We start from the raw sequence: 26,975 nt of genomic DNA, 5'->3' as shown, positions 1-26,975 counted from the left end.
ATAAATTAAAAGTTATCAAAAAAAAAATCTATTAATATTTTTTTATAGAAAATTAATTCTCATAAAATCAAACAAAAGTTATCTATAAAAATATAATTTATAAATAATACAAAATAACAATTATAAAATTAAAACCACTAAATGAGAATTATAGGTTAAATAGTGAAACAAATTTGTAAAAATGAGATAAAAGATCTTGACAATTTTAAAGATTATTTGAGAAATCAATAATGGTGTCAAAATAATCTCTACAAAATATTATTGTAATGCTCCTAAAACGAGATGATTCATCTCCCGGTCCCATAGCTTAGCATGTGCCGCGATAAGGCGGACACGTGCTTGGGTCGGATTGTGGGTTGACTCGCCTTTAAATTTAAAACGGTTAAAAATAAAATTAAAAATACTAGAGGTATGTTTCAAACTTGCAACCTAACAAAACAAGTACAACTCTTTAACCAACTAGGCTTCTAAGACTTTATATTTTCAATTAAACACCAAATTTAATAAATTCGGGACGTTTTAACATTAATATAAGTTCAACTTTGTAACTAACTAATCTATATATATATATAATGATGCTTAATTTTTAAAGTGTTCGGATTGCCGGGTCGAGAGTTGTGGTTAATTTGGATACTTGGGTCGGATTGTGGGTTGACCCGCCTTAAATTTAAAACGGTTAAAAATAAAATAAAAAATGCTAGAGTCATGTTTCAAACTTGCAACATCTATATATATATAATGATGCTTAATTTTTAAAGTGTCCGTATTGTCGGGTCGAGAGCTGTGGTTAATTTGGATACTTGGGTCGGATTGTGGGTTGACCCGCCTTTAAATTTAAAACGGTTAAAAATAAAATTAAAAATGCTAGATGTAGGTTTCGAACTTGCAACTTAACAAAACAAGTACAACTCTTTAACCAACTAGACTACAAAGACTTTATATTTTAAATTTAACACCAAATTTGATAAACGCGGGACGTTTTAATATTAATATAAGTTCAACTTTTTAACGAACTAATCTATATATATATAATGATGCTTAATTTTTAAAGGGTCTAGATTGCCGGGTCGAGAGCTGTAGTTAATTTGGATACTTGGGTCGGATTGTGGGTTGACCCGCCTTTAAATTTAAAACGGTTAAAAATAAAATTAAAAATGCTAAAAGTATGTTTCGAATTTGCAACTTAACAAAACAAGTACAACTCTTTAACCAACTAGGCTACAAAAACTTTATATTTTAAATTCAACACCAAATTTGATAAACGCGGGACGTTTTAATATTAATATAAGTTCAACTTTTTAACTAACTAATCTATATATATATATATAATGATGTTTAATTTTTAAAGTGTCCGACTGTCCGGATTGCCGGGTCGAGAGCTATGGTTAATTTGGATACTTGGGTCGAATTGTGGGTTGACTCGCCTTTAAATTTAAAACGGTTAAAAATAAAATTAAAAATGCTAGAGGTATGTTTCAAACTTGCAACCTAACAAAACAAGTACAACTCTTTAACCAACTAGGCTTCTAAGACTTTATATTTTAAATTAAACACCAAATTTGATAAATGCGGGAAGTTTTAACATTAATATAAGTTTAACTTTTTAACTAACTAATCTATATATATATATAATGCTTAATTTTTAAAGTATCCGGATTGCCGGGTCGAGAGTTGTGGTTAATTTGGATACTTGGGTTGGATTGTGGGTTGACCCGCCTTAAATTTAAAACGGTTAAAAATAAAATAAAAAATGTTAGAGGTATGTTCGAACTTGCAACATAACAAAAACAAGTACAACCTTTTACCAACTAGGATACTAAGACTTTATATTTTAAATTCAACACCAAATTTGATGAACGCTGGACGTTTTAACATTAATATAAATTTAATTTTTTAACTAATATATATATATATATAATTATGTTGAGTAAATGAATACTTGGGTCGGATTGTGGGTTGACCCACCCATAAACTTAAAATAATTAAAAATAAAATTATAAATGTTATCCGTAATTTTTTTCCACGGTTTTTTATATTATTAATCGTGCAAATGCACGGGCTAAATGCTAGTAAGTTATAAAGCCTCTTGTGCTTTGAAAGTGGATGTAAGCCTATTTTGGTCGAAACACTATAAATATTGTGTATGCGTTCTTTAGTTTGTTTTTTCGTTTCCGTAATTGTTCGGTGTTGTTATTGTTCTTGCATTAAAGAATACTTCATCTTATGGTATCCCAACACGACACTCATCTCATATAAGAGGATCTAGACATAGATGTCAGGTACGAAATTAATGCGACAAGAGAAAGTGCAAGTTCCAGACTTGAGACTCTTATCGAGATTGAAGGTAAATGTGTCGAAATTATCAGGATAATAGACTAGGAGCTTCTACCCTTAGACATGGCAAATTTCCAATTTCGGTCCGAACTTGTCCCCCTAAAATGGGTAAATTAGTGGTGCGAAACCAATAGGTACCCGGATCGAACCGGGCCCTATTTTTTCGTTAAAACGTTTTTTAGTCGATTAATATATTTTTACTTTTCTTAACATAATTTTTTTTACCAGTTAAACATAATTTCATAATTTCGACCCTTTAACAAAATTCTAAACTTTTTAACTTAATTTTAAAATCAATCAATTATATACATAAATAAAATAAATAAATAAATTTAATCATTGTTTCATTTAAAAATACATTATTTAATAAAAAAATATTATAAGATATTATATTAATTAAAATAAATTAAAATATTAATTAAAGTAAATCAAAAATCCTTAAATTATATTATATAAAAATAATAATAAAATAAATAATAAAATAAATAATATTTAAAAAATAAAAATCTCTAACATATCCCTCCCTCGGGAAATTTGATGAAATGACCTTGATAAAGGGTCTAATTCCAAAAAAGTTTCACGCTTGATAAACCTTGCAAAAAGGGTCTTTTCGTCTTACGAAATGTCCGTCTTGCCCCCGTGACTACACTTACTCACACTTACTCGAATTACACTTACTCGAATTACACTTACTCGTATTATATTTACTCGAATTACACTTACTCAAATAAGACACTTCTGCTTGTCTAATTCGAACATTTGGTCTAATTCGAGCATTTGATCTAATTCGGGCATTTTGTCTAATTCAAGCATTTGGTCTAATTCAAACTTATGGTCTAATTCGAGCATTTTGTCTAATTCAAGCATTTAGTCTAATTCAAGCATTTTGTCTAATTCAAGGATGTGAGTGAGAAGGTGGAGGATGTAAATGATAAAGACAATGTAGTGAATAAAAAGAAGGATGTGAATGATATAGACAAGGAAGACAAGCAGAAGTTGGAGGATGATGTGTTTGTACAGAATTTGGAGAAGAAGGAAGACAAGCAGAAGGTGACAGACATAACCGTCTTAGCCTGATGATGTGTATCTGGCTTAAGAAGAATTGTTCTTCTTTGTGGCAGGCATAACCGTCTTAGCCTGATGATGTGTATCTGGCTTAAGAAGAATTGTTCTTCTTTGTGGCAGGCATAACCGTCTTAGCCTGATGTTGTCCACTGTTCACTTGGTCCACATGGAGATGTCATAATTTTGGATTAAATGTCATAATTTTGGATTAAATTTATATTTCTTGATATGTTGTTATTGATTGATTTATTAATTATCTATGCTCTCCTTCTTTATTTTTTTGCTAAAAATTACCTATGTTTTGATGTCTACTTATATGATAGGAACATGGGCTTGTCCTCTTTGTATGCTTTAAATAATTATCAAGGTTACATAAATAAATACATTTTTACATTACTATGTGCAAATTTTAGTATTCAATTATTGTATATTCAATAGAAATATGAATGAAAAACCGTCAAATTAATTACCAGGAATAGAGAATTACAAGAATGACATTAAACCTGTTATTGTGCAAAAAGGGAGTTATTACCTAAGAACTCTATTAGAACTTAGGATAAAATTATCTTCACCAGCAACAGTGGAATTTAATCTTCCAGCAGTCCAACTATTGTTGACTGTATAGGCACCACATCGGGCTAGATCTCCAATTACACGGCTACCATTCACTTGTCTCTCAAATTCAGGCAGGCCTTTCGCCTTTCTCTCGCTCCTCATCTTTCTATCCTCGTCTCTTTCCTTCCTCAGCCATTTCTCAACAGTTCTCTAAATGAGTTAGACATATTAGAAAATGAACACTTCATGTCTATATATAAAGTTGGAAAAAAAACTGACCATCAATGACAAGTTACTTTCTTTCTTAACTTCTTCCATTGGCAAAGCCAACTACAACTCCCCACGAGCGACGTAAACCTAACCACATTGAACAAATTCAACATAAGAACACTTACCTGATTGTTAGGTGTAGAGACTAGATAATGGAGAAACATACAATGTGGGATGGTCAATCCTCTAGACCATCGAATATATGAGTAGCATAAATAATCGATGCTCCTCTTTTTTCACCTTCCTTTTTAAGAAATTTCAGTAGATCAGCCCTTGCAAGAACATCAAGGTCGACTGTAATCTCATCCAGAAGAAGAAACTACATGAAAAGAATATGATAATTACATTGGATAAACAGAAATGTTGATTACTTGAAAAAAGAATTGACAAAGCTATACATACTACCTTATATGGTTTTAATAGACCCGCATATCTACACTCGTCTTCTTTGTCCATCAGAGATACCTTGTACATTCTCCATGACAGATCAATGCCCAATACCTGCAGGAATCAATTAAGATGTTTTGAGAGTTGTTTTTCAAAAGATGAGATTTGGGAAAGAGATTCTAATAGTTATCAATTCAATTCTTCTTTCAAGATTTGATCATGGTACTCCAAATATCATCTTTCTCTGTAGATAAATCCATTTGTATAGCTACCCCAAAACCCGAAAAGGCAACCTCTCTTCTCCACTGAAAACAAACCAGAATTAGAGCCATATCATAATTTCAAACAATCACAAGCATTATACAAACAAATTCATCGGATCTAAGCACTAAAAACTGACTAATATATACACATACTAATACTTCATGATTTAAGTTCATCATATCATAATAAAGTGATATGAAATATTGCTCCAGACATATGAAACCATATTAAGAGACATATCTGTTAGCTCACCCCAATAAAAATTAAGAAGATTGCTTTTATTCATTCCTTAAGCTTGAAAAAGTATGTGGGTGTTCTAAGTGTTGTTTTGGTATCAAATTCTAATTTTGATCATAATTAAGCAGGGAATACAGGATGATCTAAAATGAACAAAAGAAAGAAAGCTATGTCATGATCCAAATTCTCTAGCTCCATAAACATAATGACAAAAATACAATGATCGAAACACGAAAACTACAAGGAAGAATACACAAGATCAATTTCTCATTTTTGTGAATACAAGAGAGAAAGGGGGATAAGCATGGAGAACCTTATACTCACTCTCACGAGCGCGTTGGAGGTATTCTTCAAGATCAAATTTCCTTCTGAAAGTGTTGTCAACACCTACCGCCTACAAATCGATGACATTCAATTTGAAGTTATGAAAGATTCTACAAACAAATCATATACGTGCATGTATTATTGAACGTACGGAGCAATCGCGGTCTTGGCAACTACTGATCTTGAACGAACGCAGTGTCATGGCAAAGGGAGCGGGAGCTGGAGCGGAGGGGATAGGGTTTGAGAGAGAGTCGGAACCCTATAAATTGGAGATTTAAAATGAGGGGTAAAAATTAGGCGTTTTATATACTATGAAAGACGTATATTACATAATTCGAGTATGTATAATTCGAGTAAGTGTAATTTGTGTAAGTGTAATTCGAGTAAATGTAATTCGAGTAAATGCAATCACAGGGGCAAGACGGACAGGGCGAAAAGACCCTTTTTACAAGGTTTATTAAGCATGGCCTTTTTTTGGAATTAGACCCTTTATTAGGGTCATTTCATCCAATTTCTCTCTCCCTCTTCAATTTAAAGTTTTATCATCTTTGACCTCAATATTTAGCATAAAAAAAAAAAAAAAAAAAAAAGACAGATTCGAAGTCCGGACCACGCTGCCATTCATATCTACCATTCAGTTAAAGCAAGCACATTTCATGTAAGGATTCATTTGAGAGCCTTGAAGTAACAAAATTGGTAAACACAGGCTCTTGACAATTTGATCAAGGCTCATAAAGAAGTAGAATAAACTATGCAATAATAATAAAGATTGTTTTATCATTTGAAAGCTAGCAAATTGGGAAATGACATGTGTAGAAACTTAAAAACAAATGAACTTCCATATCATCTAAGCCTTTTCTTTTTTCCTTTTCATTTACTGTACAAGCCTGTATATGACCAAGTGCAAAATGCAAAACTGCACAAACCAAGCCAAACCAAATCCCTAAGTAAAGAAACAACAAAAGAATATATATATCACTATTGCAAAACTCTGTTTTTAGGATTTTATTTACATCTCACGGCCAAAGGGGACTCATAACTGACCAACCCTGCGTGGATAGCCTTCACCAAATCGACAAACTTGAATAAACTTTCTTCGCAGAACCATTTCACCTTCCAAGTGATAACTGTTAAATCTTCTTCATTAACCCCTTCGGTTATAGGGTAGAATTTTGATGTAGCACCACCCTTGATGACCAAGGTCAGGCACAAACTCTCCTCATTGATAACCTGAAATTCAGACAATAAAGGTCAGGCACATTCTTTACTATTTGTATAGGATTTTCTAGCTAACAAATTCCTATAAAATTAAATTATTCCTGATAAACTATTTTTGCAAACCCGATCTCATATGGATCCACACCTGGATGAGCAATCTTGTCAAATGTGTTTTCAAATTAAGCCTATTCCCTAAAAAATTTCATTTGCCCACCTCTCCAGACATTACTTCATTGACAATGACCTAAGTAGTAGGTTAGTTATTTTCCCCAAAAAAAAAAGTAGTAGGTTAGTTCTCCGGCTCCATGAAGGTCCTTGGATCACCAGTTGGATCATGGTGATATAAGGCAAATTAAATGAGAAAATAATTAATTTCATAGGTAGGGTGAGAAGAGAGAAAATAGAATCATCAACTAATTGTTAAGCGTAACTAAAAATCTAATTATCTATTTATAATATTTTATCGCTAACTACCCTTCCTCGTAACCAATCTACTTCAACTGCTACTGTCAGCTCAGCCTTCCTTATACACTGATCCTTCCTCTCGTATCACATGGGTATGAGTTGAAGGTTTCCCGAAACCTATCTCCATCATAGCCCACTTCTTTACTTTCTACTGAGGGCTAGAATGACAAACTCTCTCTCTTCATCCTTCTTAAACCTCAAGGAAGTATCTAGCGAGAATACCTTAGTGTTCCCATGTTGCTTCTTCATGGTATTTGTCCATCTAACCAAATATTGTTTGACCACTTTTTGTTATTTCAGACGGATCTATCTAAGAGAGTAAGAGGGAATATGGGGTTGAGCCTTGATATCCCCGATTTTCCTCTTAAGCTGCGTTATATGAGGGAGCATGGAATTGGCCCCATATTTGAAACCACTTCATGGAGCTGGATCTGAGTTTGGACGTAAAAACATTTTGTTTGTCTGTATTTTGTCCATATGTTGATTTAGATGAGATAATATTATGGAACATAACTTAACTAGACATATATTCCTAAATTTGTTGACGTTTTCTCATTCAGCTCCAGAAAGTGCTTCCAAATGTCATGGTTGGAAGAGACAAGTGATAGGCCATAGATCTTGTTGAACCATAGGTCTCCACATCGTCAATTGTAGTCTTGGACAAGAATAAGTTTTCTTATTGAAGTAGGGGGGCTATGATCCGGTAGAAAGACTAGGATTAATACATAATTGTTAGTTAGAATATTGGAGTATTATGTTTGTGTCAGTTAGTTCTTTAAAAGTAATCAAAGTTAAGTGAATAAAAAATATTATGATTTATGGAAAAGTTCTAGTTCTCTTTCAAATTCTCTTGGTCTCCCGTCTCCTTTTCTTGGATCTCAAACCCTATATTTGGAACCTATGATCTCCCTCTTGCAAATTATATCTCAGACAGTAGATCAAATCATGGTTAGGAGCTGTCATTAAAGCTTAAGAAAAATATTGGAGAGGAGAAAAGCACCATGATAATCAATAGAAGGCAAAAATAAAAAGAACTACCATCTGTGAAATGCCAGCAACTGAGCAACACATATCAAGCGCAAAATATGGAGATGAAGGCGTATCTCCATTAAGAAGTCCAAATTGGGTCAAGTCTTCAGTACATATAAGTACATGCTTCTCAAGCACAAACATCGATCTTGGGAGCCACAAGTTCTCTGACAGAATTATTAGAATGAGACACATTAAGATCCAATAAGAACCAAAATTATCTGCGACTAAAATGAAAGAATAGATAGTACAAGTTTAACATTACAAAAAAGAATAGCCAGTACACTTCATATAACAAAAGGAATGATAAAAGTAAATGACAATCTCTATTATTACTAGAGGAAATTTCCGTCCAACCAATTGATACCACAAAATATTCACAAAGCAAGTAGTATATTTACAATGTGCCATGTACCTAATCTACTGCTACAAAGGAACCAAAACTACACAATAGCCTATTTGAAAACACTTTTTGTTTCTAGATCTGAATCTGAATCCAGATGAGAAACCGCCAATACATTTTGGAAGTCAAATGCAATCTTATCTGGATCCACGTCTAAATGAGATATCTCACACAAAAAGCATTACTAAATGGAATAATATCTTCTTTGTTCACTAGTTTAAAGATGATATTTTACAGTATGTAGAACATATACATAAATTGGAAAGAATGGTGAAGAATCTAACCTTCTACACTGCAACTCCAAAAAGACACCATTGAGTACTGAAAAATGCTGGAACTAGAACCTCCACATACGAACTTATCAAAGAGTTGAACTTGAACTTGCTCCAGACTGCCATTTATAATCCACATGAAGAAGAAAATCTAATCAAAATTAGATACTATATGCTTCTGCAAATAGATAGAGAATAGCATTTATCTAACATATAACTGAGAAGGCAGAACAATGGATCACCTTCGCAGAGAAAAATACTGCTTCCTTGTCTTTGAATCATAAGAGTGCAATACCTCTAATAATTGTCTTGATTTAACAATACTTCTGGTTGTGAACAAATATGTAATGCCCTTTTCAATGCTTACCCTGCATCATAAGTGAGAGAGTCAGTTTGTTAGTAATGAAACTATCTGATTACAGAAACAAAGAACAGGGAGATATAAGAGCTTGTTTGATGTGGATTATTTGAAATTATTTCCAAATAAACCACTATCTCATCAACCATCACCTTTTCATTCAAATCATTAACCAAAACACTAAATTACTCTTACTTTATTCTCTATAACATTTTAAATATTAAGGATATTTTGATCATATTACACAAATAATCCAAGGCTTGTTCCATCAAGTTATTAAAATCATCAAATAAAATACCAGAACACTGGTCTTTAATTTTTATAATGTTTTAAATACAAAGGATATTATTTTGGTTGTTTCACCCAAATAATCCAACAAAACCACTCTTTACATCAACAAGATCTTTTTTTTAAATGTTTATTTTGTACAAAAAATAAACTCAAACAAGCTCCAAATAAACTAGTAGTGCAAGACAAGTCACTAACCTTACAACCTGAAGTCCCAAACTGACAGATACTAGTTCAACATCTTCAATTCTGTGGCAACCCATTGAGTTTAAGCTACTGCCTATCATGAGAAGAATAAGATAGGCTTCAAGGAAACCATCAAGCAGAACATTTCTGAATGAAATTAAAGAAAGGAAACTAGCTTCATATACCGAAAGATTCATACCACAACAAACCTAACCTGACCCATCATTTGTTATATCAACGCACAGTACATAAAACTTATCTTCGCTGCTCAATAGTACAGCAACTTCCCTGCACGGGAAAAGGAAAAAGAATAAGTAAACAAGTAAAAAAAATATAATCCTAGACACCACGTGTTTGAGTACTTGTATTGCTTTGTTTAAAAATAACTTTCAATATGAATAACTCCCAAACATAATTTTCAATATTGTTTAATATGCACATTACCTTTCACAAAATCCTGACTCTTGTTCAACTATACAATTACTCATCATACATATCCTACAAATTTCATTAGCTCCAACATTAGCAATATTTGAATTGAAATTGTTCTTGATCAGAGCTTCTGCTTCCAATGATGACGATTTCATCCCTAACAGATTTTCAGTACCATCTTTACAAACTAAGGCTTTCCCGTGCATGACTTCTAGAAAACCACCACGATGCATATTGTCTTGATCATTATTCACATCACCATTTGAACTATAAGATGTTTCTCTATGATTTCGTAAGAGGGAAACCATTCTCCTTTTGGGTTTCCTTTTGTAGGCTCTGCTTTCCATGTCCAACAACTCAGCCTCTTGATGCTCAAGATGATCAGTATCATCATTACCCTGAGTAATGGCTTCCGCAGACACATTTGGTAAATGCATACCATTTTGCATCGACTCTGAAGCATTGGGTGAATATCCAGAAAGATTCTCCTTGGAAAGAAAGAGGGATGTATACACCTGTGTATCTGCAACATCTTCAAATAGTGAACAATCATCTCTGTTGACAAATGCCCCAATATCGTCGAAGTCGTCATCATTATAACTGGAATTACTATCAGAAGATACCACTGAATATGAATGTGCAGATAGCTGCAAGAATTCTTCCACTAAATTGTGACGGCGATGCAAAATGTCCTCTTTATAGTGAGGAGGTGATCGTGGGGCAACAGAAGTAGAAGAACGCACAAAATCATCAGTACTATCCCAAGAGCCTGTGCCAATTTCTCTACCACACTTTTCTTCACAAGAGGATGGTAAAGAATTGAATTTTTGTTTCCTGGATTTTTCAGAAATTTGGGTATCCTTGGAATTGGACTCTGCGTTATCAAGCTTTCTATCTATGTCTTTGTCATAATGAGCTGGGTGCAGTTTAGGACCGGTTTCACTAAATCCATCAAAGGATGGATGAGCAATGCTACTGGCCATATCTAGGACCGAACTATCTGATTCGAACATGTTAATAGCACTCTCATCTTCCGAAGCTTGATCAGAAACATACCTTGAACTTTCACCAATATGCCTCTGTCTTGTATTAAATTCCTTAAAATCCCGAAACATATCTACATGATGATTACTCACGTCTGTGAATTTCTGTGGATCCAGATCCATCCAATCTTTGAACTCCTGCAACCAATGAGCAGACCGCTCTTTTTTCATGGATTCAATTCTATTTAGCAGCCCAATAATTTCAGCATCTTCGACAGAGACGACATTCTCCTCTTTGTTTTGCATTTCATTCTCACAGGTTACCGACTCCTGATCAGAGCATATGGATGCAGCCTGCTCTACGCTCTCAATACAAGCAAGCCGAGAATGCCTTTTCTGAAATTTACAAAATAGACATGCTGAGGTATTGTCAAAACAAATTATATAAATTAAGTCACTTTTCTATCTGAGAGACAGCAAACTATGTTGATTTGCAGTTCATGACAATCTATTTGTGAAGCCAATTAATTAGCTCAAGATTGAGAAAGAGATCTTTCTTTTTTTGTATAAATGAAACACCTTTTTGCAACAGTAGCTTACCTTTTTTGTGTTGGTAGTTTCCCCTTCAGAATCGCCTTTTGCCGGTAAATAAAATCCAAAACTAGCAGGTCTCTTATGTCTGCTTGTAACAATAATTTGTCTCTTCCAAAACTCTCTTCTGGAGATTTTCTTATCATCTAATTGCAGCTGCAGCAAGCATTCAATGTCAAGAGTGGTGATAAAAAAAAATTAAGCCATACAGACTTTCAAGGTCACACTAAAACGTTCTCAGCTAAACAAATTGACCACTAAATATCTTAAGCAAGTGAGACTAACTAGAAAAATAGACATGCAACAACTTACTTTGTCTGGATAATGAAAGAGGCTGAAAACTTGTTCTCGGTACCACCCTGATGAACACAACGGATTTCCCTCCAACCATAAGTACTCCAATGATGGAAGATCCGCAAGAATTTCTATCTCTGAGAAACTTGAAATGATGTTGTACGAAACATCAAGTCCCTCAAGTGATTTCAAGTTCTCTATCCCACGCAATGTAATCAAAGCATTGTTTCTCAAAACAAGTTTAACAATATTTCGAGATGCCTGCATGACATAGCTAGTTAGATGCGTAAGTTGAAAGCATTTGCTAGGAAATACAAATGGGAAGGAATACATAAAGATATCAGTAATTAACGCCAGCAAATCATCCAGGAAGAAAGGAGCCACTAAACTGGGATTACTAACTACTACAAATCTAATTATGAGTAAACTCAGTGTTAGAGAATATTAATTTGGTTTTTTGTTAAAATGATAATTATATTTATATTGAAATTTATTTATGTTTATATTCAACCGCTTAGGCACCACTTAGGCACCCGAGGCAGTAGGCAGTCACTTACCGCTCCGCTACCGCCTACCGCCATTTAGAACACTGAGTAAAATTAAATATATAATTGAAAGACACGTATATTTTTTTGTGTATGCATTTCCAGTTTTCATACCCTAAGATTTACACCAACAATGAAATAATAGGTTCGTCCACTCAACATTATTACTCAACAAACATATGTTAATGGATGGATCAAAGAGTTCTTCCAGAAAATAAGATCCATATTCAAGAGTAATCAAAAGGAATTGGAATATAATAGATAAAGAATTGGGCAATTGATTTACAAAAAGTTTAGACAAGAGTTATATCTCGTTCCCTGTTTAAGAAGAAAAAAAAGGACACGTTTCAATTTTTAGCATCATCACTTATCGGCGTATTCAATCAAGTTGATTATTCAAATCGTGAAAAGAAACATCTTGATTGTGCTGAAGCATAGACAATGTTCAATTATGTTGTATTACCATCTGATGGTAATGGATTATTTATAGTTCTACAAGGATCCTTCCATGCAAACCTTTTTTACCTTTCTTAACATAACAACTACTTAGGTGGACAACAAAAGATTGAGCTAGGACATGTATAACAAATAATTGGGCCAAATTTACGCTCAGATGGTAAGGATGATTGAGCTATCATCCCATATTTTGTAGAGTACGTTCAATATCACATCTTTAGAGAGCATACTAAATTATCTCATTTATTCATGACATAGATCCATTAAAGTGGTCCAAGTAGACAATAATTTTAATATTTTCAAAGACAAAAGTAGAAAAGAGAGCATGGTTATAAGGAGCCCATTTTTCTTCAGTGTGGTGAATTACTTGAGGCCTTATATTTTTTGGCGCATGTAATTGTAAGCTATGGAATTTTGTATAGTGTACTTCTACTTCCAAGCCAGCTCCTAATTATATTGCTGGATCACTTATTTGTCCACTAAATGACTGCTCTGACCCAATTAAGTACAACATGCCAATTTTTAGCATCTTTCTGAAATGCTATATGCTTCAAAATACAATACTTATGGAGGAAAATAAATATCCCCTAACATACCTCAAAGCCAAATGATGCAATAGTTCTCAGGTGATTGAAACCAAGATCCAAGTACTTCAACCTAGTGCATTTCGACAGATTATCAAGTTTTGCAAACTTGTTCCTGCTCAAATCAAGTGTTTCGGCAACAGGAAGAAGTTGCAAAGACTCGTCCATCAGAACAAGGTCATTGCATGCACATGATACAAATGACAAACGTTTCCATTGTGGTGAGCCTCGAATGTCAGCAATTCTGCTTGCAAATACATGTCGAAGTGCAGCCTTTAAAAAAATTTAAAGAAAATTGTATGAAGTGATTGAATCATCAACCTACTAAAGTAATACTAATAGGACATAGTAACATTCATAGATAAAAGCATGTATTCACAGTAACATGTACAATTTGCATCTATCAACTGATGCAGTTCCATGTGTAAAATTGCATTTAATTCGTTTCCACATTTTACAGTCTGCAGAACTACAATACAACTGAGAATGAACATCATTGAAACTACTTACAGTTGAATTATGGCAGATGAGTTTCTCCAAAGTAGGCCTCAATTCAAGCAATCCACGAGCAGCTGAAGTAGAAAGATCACATCCACGAAGTTCCAAAACCTTCAATCGCTCAAACGGCAACAAGGACAATGGCGTCGGATCCCTGAAAGGCTGCGGCAAAACGGACACAACCTTCACCGACGTCATAAGCCGAAGAATTCGCCGTAGCTGCTCAAGCGCTCGATGATCGCCAAGGTCTGAAACATAAGCACGAAGATAATCCACCGGTGCTCCAACCAGAAGTCCTTCAAGCTCGCTGAGGGATTCCAGTCTCGTCTGAACATAGTGAAGTCCAACAGGATTCAGTTTCAAAACCAAAACTCCTTCAATTAACGGCCCTGCCTGCTTCTCAAGGAACTTAACCAGAGAATTGAGATACCGATCTCCAGTCACTATCGCCATCCTTCTAATGGCCAAATTTAGGTTTGCCAGACGGTTATGAACATGCTTGGATTCTTCGCCACCGAAAAACACACAATTATAACAAAAAATAGTGCGTAAACAATGAAAATTAACACAGAAAAAGGATTCAAAAGGAAAAACAGTAGGATTTTCTGTAAATGGAGGATAGTATGGATGAAATTCAAGGAGAATTAAGGAGAAATGGAGGTTTTGGAGGGATGGAGGAGAGAGAAACGGCCATGGAAATTTGAAGAGAGAGAAAGAGAGAGGGGAATTCAGGCCAGAGTGGAAATGTTCAATATCTGATAGAGAGAGTGATTAAAAAATAATAATATAATGTGGAATGTAATCATTGAATTAGACCGGCTGGCTTTTCGCTGTTGCAATTTTGGCCCGGTTCGGCACTTTGGTCCTTCATTCACATCATTTTATATTTGAACTTGTTTTTTTTAGGAAATTATTATTTTGACCACCCTATACTTTTTTTGTTAATAAAAATTACCCATACTTTTAATTTTATTCTATTTTTAAAAAGTTTAATTATATTCTTTTTTTGGAAAAAAAAATATTTATATATATACTTTTTATTCTATTCTATTTTTGAAAATACTTTACATTTTTCTCTTATTTGTGCTCACAATTGGAAGTCAAAACTAAGTTGAATAAAATCTAATAAGGGAATTACCAAGTTTTGACCCTAATGAGGGATATTAACAAAATTCCATATTTCAAATTCATCAAAATAATTTTATTTCAAAAATTAAATATTCTAAATTTAGATTTTATTAAATACGTAAAAGATTAAGAGAGTGTCGTATTAGCTTTCAAATAAATAAACTCTAATTTTAAAAATTAAAATTTTATTTCATGACAACAAAATATTATGTATGCATTAAGAATATTTAATTTATTAGTTCAATATACAAAAGTTGTAACATCTAAACTCCTAAAGTCAATAATTATAGGAACAAGATAAAATGAAAATTAGCAAGTAGAAATGAAACATTAATGGCATTAAAAGGAAAACAGATTTTAGCAATTTTCATTATACAACTTTAAAACTTAATTGCAGATTGCAATTAAATTGACAACAAAATAATATGCTGTTTGTGACAAATATTGTAATACAAGTTAAATTAAAAAGAAAAAGAAGATAAAAATACAAAAAAAATTATTAATATCAATACTAAGTTATATTTATTGTTAATTCCACCCTAATTAACTTGCATCTTAATTTTAGAATAGTTGTTTCAAGAATTGCAAATTCATTATTAACTTTTTACTTTATAATTTTTTTTAAACGTTTGTATAGTAAATGAAAATGAAATTTTTATTAATTATTTATAAATTATAAATTATTGCATTAATAAAGTTTGAAAAAAGAGTTGCAGTTAAGTTGCATAAGTAGAGTGAATAGTAGATTTAAAATTGTTTAAAATATTTAATGTTGATAAATTAGTTGTACTTTGAGGTTGCTTAAAAAACTATATAATCAATAAATATTTCTATTTAATTAGAATTTTCAGTTAATTTGTTTTTGTTAGTGTTTGTAATTTATATTTAAGAAAGTTGTACAAATAATTGTAAATAGAAATTAAAATATTAAGTTGAAAATGTAGTTGAAAAATAATAATGAAAAAAAACAATATTCAAAATAAGTTGCAAATGCAATATAATGATTATAGTTATAAAATTTAATTGCAAATAGGGTTTGTCAAAATGAGTTTCAAGAGTTGCAACATTCTAATATGCAACATTTTAAAAAATGTTGATGTTTTAGTTATAAATACTATAAATTGTTAATTTTTTTTATTCATAATCGGTCTCAATAGTTATTTCATTGACAATGGTGAACAATGTAAATTATATTTGTGAATTAATTAGAAAAAAATATATATTTAACAATAGTATTTACTTAATTGAAAAGTTATTGATGGTTTTTTTTTCTACTAAAGGAAAGTTATTTGGGGTTTGGGTTGCCAAAATGATTTAATTTAAATAAAATTATTCAAGCTTGTTTGTTTAGGCTTATTTGATTGTTTTAAAATAATTTCTTATTATGTTATATTTCATTTTATGAATTAAATAATTAAATTATTTTATTTAAATAGTCCTATTTTATTACTTTTATAAAATTTAAATAATCATTTTAATAATTTAATTTAAATAATTTTTTTAACAAACAAAGTTTTAAATTTATAATGTTTTTTCAAATAACTCCATATCAAATAATGTCTCAAAACTATTAGAATACTTGAAAATAATTGAACCAAGAGAATTTGGAAGACGCATTCTTTCTCAGTCACTTTCATATCATCCTTCTTAATTAAAATATCAAAATATAAAAAAAAAAAAAAATTAGAATTTTATTATTAATTAATGTTTGAATTATTTTAGTTATAAATTCCAAAAAAACTTTTTATTAATAAGCCTAAATTAAAAAATATTTTATTTGATAATCTATTTTTATTTTATTTTAAATTAAAAAACAAGGTCAATCAAGCTCTTACTCTTACATTATAATAAAAAAAATCAGTCTATGCAAAGAGTTATTTTAATTATTGTCATGTTTGTATTTGAGAAAAATAAATACAAATAAGTGTAAATTAATTCCAACATTTCATTTAAAAGTTTATATTTTAAATAACTTCAAATTATAATTAGATAATGAGAAAGACAATAGTTAATTTATTTATTTCCTTTAATTGTTTAGAAAAAGTAAGTTGTTTTTTTTTTTATGAATTTTACCAGAAAAAATTTATTAGAGAATAAATTTTAGAATTGAAAGAAGTTATATTTATGAAAGTTTTTTTATTTATTTAGGGAAATATGGACAATTGGTTTTGAAAATAGCTTGATTAATTTTCAATAAAAAAAAAATCATAACAAAGAATAAGATGAAAGTGGGAGATAAAATAAATGCAAAAATTCATAATAAAACTAATGAATTTTAAGTATTGAGTAACATAAATATTTAATGATAAAAAATGAATTAATCAAATAAAAACATTTAAACATTATGTAATTAATATTTAAATTGGTTTAATAATATCGGAAAAAAAATACATTAAAACTATTACACCCTTAAATATTTAAGGGTAAAAAAGTAACATCGGTTTGCAGGTCATAATTTTTTTTTAAAATAAAATATTATTTTAAAAAATAATAATTTTTTATTGTTTTTGAAACTAATTAAAAATAATTAATTTAGAGTTCAATTTTAATAATTCAGAAATTTATGATAATCAAATTAAAATTTGATTTTTACAAATCCAATAGTTTAAATTAATTAAACATAATTAATTTAAAAGATTGTATATTTTGAAACAGAGTCGCCAACCAATTGATATTTGAAAATCAATAAAAATGGCATACGTATACAAATATATTGGCCAAAGTTTCTTTTAGTTCGTAGTTAGGTAATACTCGGGAAATGGCTTTCGCGCTTCATTCTCCATACCCGTTTTAAAAACGGTCTCTACTTATAAATTTGGCTTTTAAAAATCGGTTGTATAATGTTTGAGTCTTAGTCATGCTTCTATATTTTAGAGTTATTTAAAATATTGAAACAACAATATTTAAATGATGGTACATGTTACTGATGATAACTAGGGAGGAGAATATATACCTAAAGAACATCAATCATTTTAAGGATGTTAAGGTTTAAAAATAAACACAAATAGACCTTAGTCAAAATATTTTTTTGAGGAAATATCCCAAAATATTTTGAAATCATTTTCGAATTACTTGAGATTTTTTATTAAATGGTTTAGGGTTCCAAAATTACAAAAATAATTTTGGGTTTTGAAAAGTGAAATCAAACCGGCCTTAAGATCGGAGTCCTAGACCTTAGATTCTATTTTGTTGGTCGGGGTCTAAAAACCCTTGGTCTAGGTTGAGGAGTCTCTCGATTGGAGCTCGAGATCTTCGGTTGGGGTGCTGAAGTCCCTCAATCAAGGTGCTAAGGACTCTCAGTCCTTGGCTAAAATCATTAGTCGGGGTGTATAAACCCACCGGTCCTAGTTAACCCTAGGCTAACCTCATCGGTCATAGGTTCGAGAATTCTTAGTCGGGGTCAAGATTCTTTGGTCCTAGGTTTAGACCTGTCGGTCCTAGGTTAGACCTCTCGATCCTAGATATAAAAATCACTAGTCAAACATCTCGGTCTTAACTCAAGAACATCAGTCGGACTTGTCGGTCCTATCTCAAGAATAGTGGTCAGACTTGTCGGTCCTATCGAATTTCTCGGTCCTAGGTCTCGGTCTGGGCCGATAGTTGTCGGTCGGACCTCTTGGTCTTCAAGAACACAAAAGTTGTGGACTTTGCAATTTTGATTTAAGTTTGGATTCTTTGATCCAAGAGCTTGGGTAGCTTCACAAAGCTCCTAGGAACATGTTGATCATCATCTCAAAGTATCAATCGACTTGGATGATGATCAAATTGTTCAAAACAATTTGTGATCAAAAATTGGATTTTTGTTTTAAAATTATTTTGAGAAGAACGAGCTATCCAATAGCTTCCTTATATCGCATATACTTGATTGATACCAAAACAAAAATACATGTTATTCGTTTTGACCAAATCAATAACTCAAACTTTACAATTATTTTGAAAAAAAATTGATTTTGATAAAAAAAAAAATGATCAGGGTGGATCAAACATGATCCAAACAGTTACCCAACATGATTACAATCATGTTGGGAAGCTTTCTGGGTTGTGATCTTTAAAGATTGGTCCAAGAACAACAAATCCGTTTTTTTATTTTTTAAATTCAAATTTAGGTTTTTCTATTTAAGGTTGATTGATTGTTTATAACCTATACAGAAAGTTTATAAATGATCATATGATTGATTTCCAACCATAAAAGACCATAACCAGACAACATACAAGTTTGTTCAATTTGAAATATAAAAATTCCAAATTCAAACTAGAAATATCAATTAGAGGATGATTGGAATCTTACCAAGGATTGGAGAAAACTCCTATGACCACAGGGAAGTTTTTGAGATGCTCAGATCCAAGTTTTAAGGCCTTATGAAATGTTTTCAAAACATTGAAGCTTTAATGGCGAATTTTTAAATTTTGTCGATTTGAAGTTGGAGAGTGGCTTTATTGCCTTTGGATTTGTTCAGGGAAGCTATTTATAGCTGTCCGGAATCGGTTGATCCATCCAAGTGCATCGAATCAGCCAAAAACCATTAATGTTGTTTTTGTTTTTCTTGAGTCAACTGGTCGGAATATAGATGATTCATCCCTATTTTTGTAGGAGAAATGATCACTGAAATAGGGTGATCATTTCATCTTTCAAATTAGTCGTTTGGTTGACTGTGGAGAAAGTTACACTTTTGAGAAATCAAAAGTGAATATTTTCTTAACCTTCCGAAGATTGCGACGAAGAAGTCGATCGGGGCTCTAAAACGGCGTCGTTTAGAGGCTGGGGTGCATTCCGTTAGCAACCTGTCTAATGTCGTTGGCATTTGGGCGTTCCTTTATAGATTTGGTTAACGAGCGTTAGTCAATCTAGTGAGACACGGATGTGCGCTTCTTTAGTTATAGTCGGCTATGTGGGCGCGTCGGAGCATTGGATGGGATTCTAACGCTCATCCAACGGCTGTGTTTTCGGTTGTAGCTTCTCTTTTGAGTTTCGGCTACACCCGATTACTAATTTTATTTTTATTTTAAAACCTTAAGAAATTGTTTGAAATTAATTTTTCTTTCACCCTTTTGACTATAATTTTGATCTTTTTAAATACACTAAATATTAAAATAAATATGAAAAATATTTTACCAATTTATTTTATTTTATTTTGCATATTTTAGGGTTAAATAAATAATTTTGGGGATGAAGTGGGTTCCTCATTTCATCCTAAATTATTTTTTTAATTCCTTGATTTTTATTAAAATCATTTTAAGATAAAATGAGTACAACTTTTATCCTAAATAATTTTATTTTTTATTTTGGTCATTTTCTTTAATTAATTAGTCTTTAATTGTCACAATAATTAGTCTAATTAATTGTTTTAATTGGGTTTTGGCCTTGGAGTTAATTATTTTGATTTTATTTATTCAAAAATAAATCAAAATAATTATTTTAATTTTATAAATTGGTGTGTAGATTTTTAGTTCTTATAGAGTGCCTCTCTCAAATCGAGTTTGAATACAACAGCCTGGTTTTGAAAATAATGATTCGAGTATAACATTTAACACTAAGTTATCTTGTCCAATTTATAATGAGGGGGTTTAGAGAGATAGAACATGTAGTGTGCCGATATTGGAGTGACCTGGTGATGTTGTGTGTAGCAGTTCGTCGAGGTGCTTTCAAACATTGCTTTATGAATATTTTTTTGATAATTATCTTAACAAGGACAATTCTTGGGGATCCTATTTTACATATCTTAACAAAGTACCCGTAAAATCTATGGGATGATAATCATGTATTAAAACATCAATTCCTATTTAGCATGAATATCAACAAATTATTCAAGATAGTCATGTAAAAATGACTAATGGTTAATGTCATGAGATATGTCGGGAAACATGAAAATTCATAACAACTTTCATGTTGGTCACTAACAAGTAACGCTTAAGGTGATCATATGTGTATGATCCCGAGACTATCAACAAATAAATCTTGGTGAAAGCTAACAAGCTTACTTATGGGGCTTACTAACAAGTAAGACGTTGAGCGATCATATGCAAATGATCAAGGTACTATTGTGGGAGCTGACGAACTTATCACACAGGTCGCTCGCATGTAAGGCTGAAGACAATCATGTATAAATGACCGTGTTGATATCAACTGATAGGCTTTCGCGTATTTGTAAATTAGAAAGAGAATACCTATTCGGACGATAAGATTTTTGATTGGATACCTATCAAGAGATAAGGCTTACGTGAGTACCTATCGAGAGATAGGGTTTGGCTTACCTATCAAGCGATAAAATTTTGTTTGAGGACCTATCGAGGGATAGGATTTAGAATACTTATTTGAATGATAGGGTTTGAATACCTATTCGACCAATAGAGTTTGAAATACATATTCGAAAGATATGGTTTGGATACATATTCGAGTGATAGGGTTTGAGATACCTATTCGAACGATAAGGTTAGGTCAGGATCATATACGAATGATCGTAGTGATTGTTAATAAACAAGGCTTAACATTTTTTAAATTGGGGAGATATAGTTATTGATGAATATGATTTTTTTGAGTACCTATCGAGCGATAAGGTTTGATCAGGATCATGTACGAATGATCGTTGTGCTTGTTAACAAACAAGGCTTAGATACTTATCCAAAAATAGGGTTTTTGATTTGAGATATTTGGCCACAATGATGTTGCGAAAGGAGATACCTATAGAGAGATAGAGTTTTAGTGGAATCGTATATAAACGATGTCTCAACCTATCGATAGATGGGGTTTTAGTTAAATCATATATAAACGATGTTTCGACCTATCGATAGATAAGATTTTAGTGGAATCATATATAAACGATGTTTCGACCTATCAACATATAGGATTTTAGCGGAATCGTATATAAACGATGTTTCGACCTACAACAGATAGGGTTTTAGCAGAATCGTATATAAATGATGTCTCGACCTATCAACATATAGAGTTTTAGCGGAATTGTATATATAAATAATGTCTCGACCTATCAACAAATAGGGTTTCAACGGAATCGTATATAAACGATGTCTTGACCTATCAATAGATAGGGTTTTAGCAGAATCATATATAAATAATGTCTCGACCTATCAATAAATAGGGTTTTAACGGAATTGTATAAACGATGTATCGACCTATCAATAGAAAGAGTTTTAGCATAATCACATATAAACGATGTCTGGACCTATCAACAAATAGGGTTTTAGCGGAATCGTATATAAACTATGTCTTGACATATTGATAGATAGGGTTTCAACGAAATCATATATAAACGATGTCTTGACCTATCGATAGATAGAGTTTTCAAATGGAATCGTGTACGAACAATTAGCGCATCTATCAACAGATAGAGTTTCTAACGAAATTGTATACAAACAAGGTCTCGACCTATCGACAGATAGAGTTTTCAGACGGAATCGTGTACGAACGATTCGCGCACCTATCAACAGATATGGTTTTTAATGGAATTGTATACAAACAATGTCTCGACCTATCGACATATATGGTTTTCAGATAGAATCGTGTACGAACGATTAACGCACCTATCAACAAATAGAGTTTCAAACGGAGTTATATACAAACAATGTCTCGACCTATCGACATAGACAAAATCGTGTACGAACGATTAGCGCACCTATCAATATATATGATTTCCAATGGAATTGTATACAAATAATGTCTCGACCTATCGACATATAGCTAGGGTTTTCAGACGGAATCGTGTATGAACGATTAGCACATCTATCAATAGTTAGGGTTTCTAACGGAATTGTATACAAACAATATCTCAAGTCTCGATCTATCGACAAATAGAGTTTTCAGACGGAATCGTGTACAAACGATTAGCGCACTTATCAATAAATAGAGTTTCTAATGGAATTGTATACAAACAATGTCTCGACCTATCGACAAAAAGGGTTTTGATTGGATCATGTGCGTATGATCTCAAGTCCTTGTCGACAAATGAGATGGTTAACAGATCATCTTACAAATGATCTCTATGCTTGTTAACAAACGAGGTTTGCAACGAAATCGTGTACGAACGATCTTTCATATCTATCAACAAATAGAGTTTGGATATCTAACTACAATTAGGGTTTTTAACGGAATCGTATACAAATATGATCTCTTGACCTATTGATAGATAGGATTTGGATATCTAACTATAATTAAGGTTTTTAGCGGAATCGTATACAAACGATTTATCGCTCCAATCAATAGATAGGGTTTGAATACCTAACTATAATAAGAGTTTTTAGTAGAATCGTATACAAAGTTCTATCGAACCTATAATCGTATATAAATTTGTGTAAATATTTTTAGTGCTTACCATACTGATATTTTTAACTTGTATAATTTATTAACGTTATATATATATATATATATATATATATATAATCTCCCCTGATTTATAATTTGTCACATTTAGTTAGATAGGTTAGAAATTATTGTAATATTAAAAATCTAATAAATTATGATAAAAAGAATAAGAAGAAGATTTATTGTATTTATAATGAGTAAATTTTTTTTTATACAATAGTAAATTTTATTAAATTTATAAAGATAAATTGGTCTTTTAACGTGTTTAATTTTTAAAATAAGTTATATATTTTAATTTTATTTTTTAACATATTTTTATTTAAATTAAAAGTAAGTAATTATAAATATAAGTTATAAATGAATTTATATTAAAAAAATCTTTAATATATTAAATTAAGTAAGAAGTCATTTGATAAGATTGAATACTTAAAATAAGAAAAGTTGATATATACATCATCAAAGTTGGGAGATGACTCCCTGAGAGTTCTTGTTGAAAAAATTTCACTACCCAAAACAAAATGATGACTAAAGAAACTTTGAAGGAGTGTTCACAGTTGAAATTAAACTCTTCATGACGATGAAAGTTGCTAGATTCCATAATCTTAGCAAGAGTGATTGTGAAGACATACTACATAATTGTAAAGTCAATGACCTCTAATATTGAATAAAGAAAATGACAATAAATATTACTAAAAAATAATTTCACAAAATGACCAGCATAAAACCAATTATTGATGTATCACAATTCACAAGGGATATAAATTGATTGATATAACTTGGAAAAATAAAAATTATAAAAATAAAATTTGTTTAGTAAAATTATTAAAATATAAAATCATTAAAACAAATATAAAAAAAAAAGTGTAACAAAACAATACATATATTTTGAAATGTATCAAACTAGCACCACATTTATATATGGTCGAGGTAAGACAACCAATGCGTAGTAGCTTTGATCTCTCTAAATTTTAGGGCAAAAAAAATTACTTTAATAAGTTTGAATTTAAAACCTTTTATAAAGTATAATATTATTTAACCAACTAAATAAGATTATTTATGTTAAATATAATACACAATTATTAATCTTTTATAATATAATCTAAAATATAATAACAAGTTAAATATAAGGCTTCCTAAATTTCAAGATTGTTCGGTGGGACCTATTTTTCATTTAAAACGTTTCAAATGAAAATTAAATCTCTATGAGTTTTTCAATTTAATTTTTCTTTAAGTACATTTACTAAATAAAGAGAAACTATATATAAAAAAATATACATACTCATGGTTAATTATATTTTATTTAAGATAAAACTAATATACTGAATTAATAAATTTATCATTTTCTTACCCTCACATTAAAAGAAATTTATATTATGACAAAACCATATTTAATTATTTAAAATGAAATTAATAATGAAATCATTAATATATGTGACTCGAACTTATATCGTTTTTATCAAATAAGGCTGGAATGTTAAATTATGTCATATAAAATTTGAACTATCACAATTTTAATAATTTCTCTCCTTTCTTTAATGTTTTCATTATTTTTTTTAAAATTAATTTGTTACGTCTCTAAAATAAAACATTAAACTAAAGATAAAGAAGAAAAAATGTCTACCTCACCTTGACTAAATGAACATAACAAACAAGGAGGAGCTCTATCAACCACAACAAACTTGAGTATAAATTTTGTTGGTATACTTTATAATTTGATTATGATTCATTGAATAATTGAGTAATTCAATTTAAGATCAATCCAAAAATACATTACCTACAAAAACTTGTATGCATGTCAACTATTTAAAAAAAATGATTGTGGAAAGATTTTTGAAAAAAAATTACGTGGGGCAATCTGATTCGCTGAAAAATTTAAAAAAAAAAACTATCTCTCTTCTCACCCTTTATCTTTTTTCCAGCTAGTGATATGTTGACACGTTATTCTCTCTCCCAAATTCTCTCACCTTATCACTCCTCTTAAAAATAATATTAACATTTATCTAGTGGTTAATATCATGAATTTTGTTTATCTTGTTTAGTGAAGTGGTAAGTATGTTAAAGTTTAGTGTAAAAAAAAGATTATTATTGTTTAAATTTAAATACCATTTTATTTATATACATGATAAATTGATTTTAAAAAATATACATTATATCAAAATAAGAAACATACTTCATTTAGGACAAAAACTCAAATTAAGACATACTTTTTGATACAAAATTTAAAATTAAACAAATTTCGTCGGACACAATTTAATGTTAAATACGAACCAAGTTAAATTTCAAATAATAATAAAGTCTCAATATTACAAAATAAACATAATTTTAGCTTTATAATAATTATTGAATCTTATAGATGACAATAACTATTTAAATCATTCAATATTTATACAATTCCAATCCCAAATTATTATTTATAATAATGAGATAAATGATTATTTTCATAAGTTTATACTTATTTCAAACTTTAACTATTAGTCTAGGTGTTGATAATGGACAGTGTGTGAAAGGGAAAGTTATTGTTGTATTATTATTTTGACACATGGCCTACATGCGTCGTTGTCTGACAGAGAACAATAGTTTGTCTTCATCCGAGTTATAGTTTTTGAGAAGTAATCCCATTATTGGTATTAGGTCCTGTTTGGTAACTAGATTAATTATTCACTAGCTAAGTAGACTAAAAGCATAAAACCAAAACTTTTATGACACAATTATTCAGTCTATTTAAAAATACTATTTATGTCCTATTTATAACTGGATCTCACATAAAATTTATCATAAATATTTGAATTTAGATCTACATACATAAATAAAAGTGTTCTCATAAGGTCAATATTGATTCTAGAATGACTAATTATAAATAAATAATAAAGACTTTAGCACCCTAAGAATAATTGTGTGAACTCGTGAAACAAATTCCTAGGAACATGATTAGAATAAAGAGTAAAAGTCTTGAAATTAATTAAAGAACATATTATATGCACTTAGAACATGCATGGTTATAATAAATTAAATAACAAAAATAAGTTGAACAAATTTTCAAATTAAACATGTTTCAATAGAGTCGTTAAAAACTATAGCATGAAAATCACTTCTTCCCTTTAGAACGACAAATATACTGTTTTAGTTTATATTAGAGTCACCGTTTAGTAATTTTTTCAGTCACCCGTTTGCATCCTTTTATAAAAAAATAATGATTATAATGATTTTAAAGAGGCGTTATTTTTTTTTTTTGGAAAAAAAACTTAAATATATTAATATATAACGATAAAAAAAAATTTAAAATATAAGATATTTTAATAGATTGATTAAACAAGGTAATAATTAAGAAAATTAAGGTGATATTTTTTTAATTTTTGTTATTCAAATAATATGTCTAAATTTCCGGTCAAAATCTAGTTGGATATGAACAGAAAAAATAATATTTATTTGGTTTTATACTAAGTGTAGTTTTTTAGATGAACTTTACTATTTTACTTTTTAAAAATATTTTAATAA

General features: G+C 30.6%; 1 protein-coding gene and 1 pseudogene across 2 annotated transcripts; both read right to left on the bottom strand.

Annotated features, from left to right (window-relative positions):
- Window positions 1–3,927: 3,927 nt before the first annotated feature.
- Window positions 3,928–5,638, bottom strand: LOC124942204 (annotated as a pseudogene).
- A 636-nt stretch (window positions 5,639–6,274) lies between these two features.
- Window positions 6,275–14,787, bottom strand: LOC124919709. 2 transcript variants are annotated; one of them, XM_047460028.1, is made up of 11 exons: window positions 14,051–14,787; window positions 13,553–13,813; window positions 11,974–12,216; window positions 11,671–11,817; window positions 10,100–11,466; window positions 9,870–9,943; window positions 9,668–9,749; window positions 9,066–9,191; window positions 8,836–8,942; window positions 8,158–8,315; window positions 6,275–6,666 (listed from the first exon to the last, which is right to left on the bottom strand). In XM_047460028.1, the coding sequence occupies exons 1-11, from the start codon at window positions 14,489–14,491 to the stop codon at window positions 6,442–6,444; spliced, it is 3,231 nt and encodes a 1,076-aa protein (XP_047315984.1). In that variant the 5' UTR covers window positions 14,492–14,787; the 3' UTR covers window positions 6,275–6,441. The 2 variants fall into 2 exon arrangements, with proteins under 2 accessions (XP_047315984.1, XP_047315985.1); XM_047460029.1 differs by having other exon boundaries at window positions 13,553–13,784; window positions 14,051–14,193.
- Window positions 14,788–26,975: the final 12,188 nt, after the last annotated feature.

Source organism: Impatiens glandulifera, chromosome 1 (assembly GCF_907164915.1).
Source record: "Impatiens glandulifera chromosome 1, dImpGla2.1, whole genome shotgun sequence".
NCBI lineage: Eukaryota > Viridiplantae > Streptophyta > Magnoliopsida > Ericales > Balsaminaceae > Impatiens > Impatiens glandulifera.
Note: the sequence above shows the minus strand (reverse complement) of the source record. Positions and strands in the feature narration are given on the sequence as shown.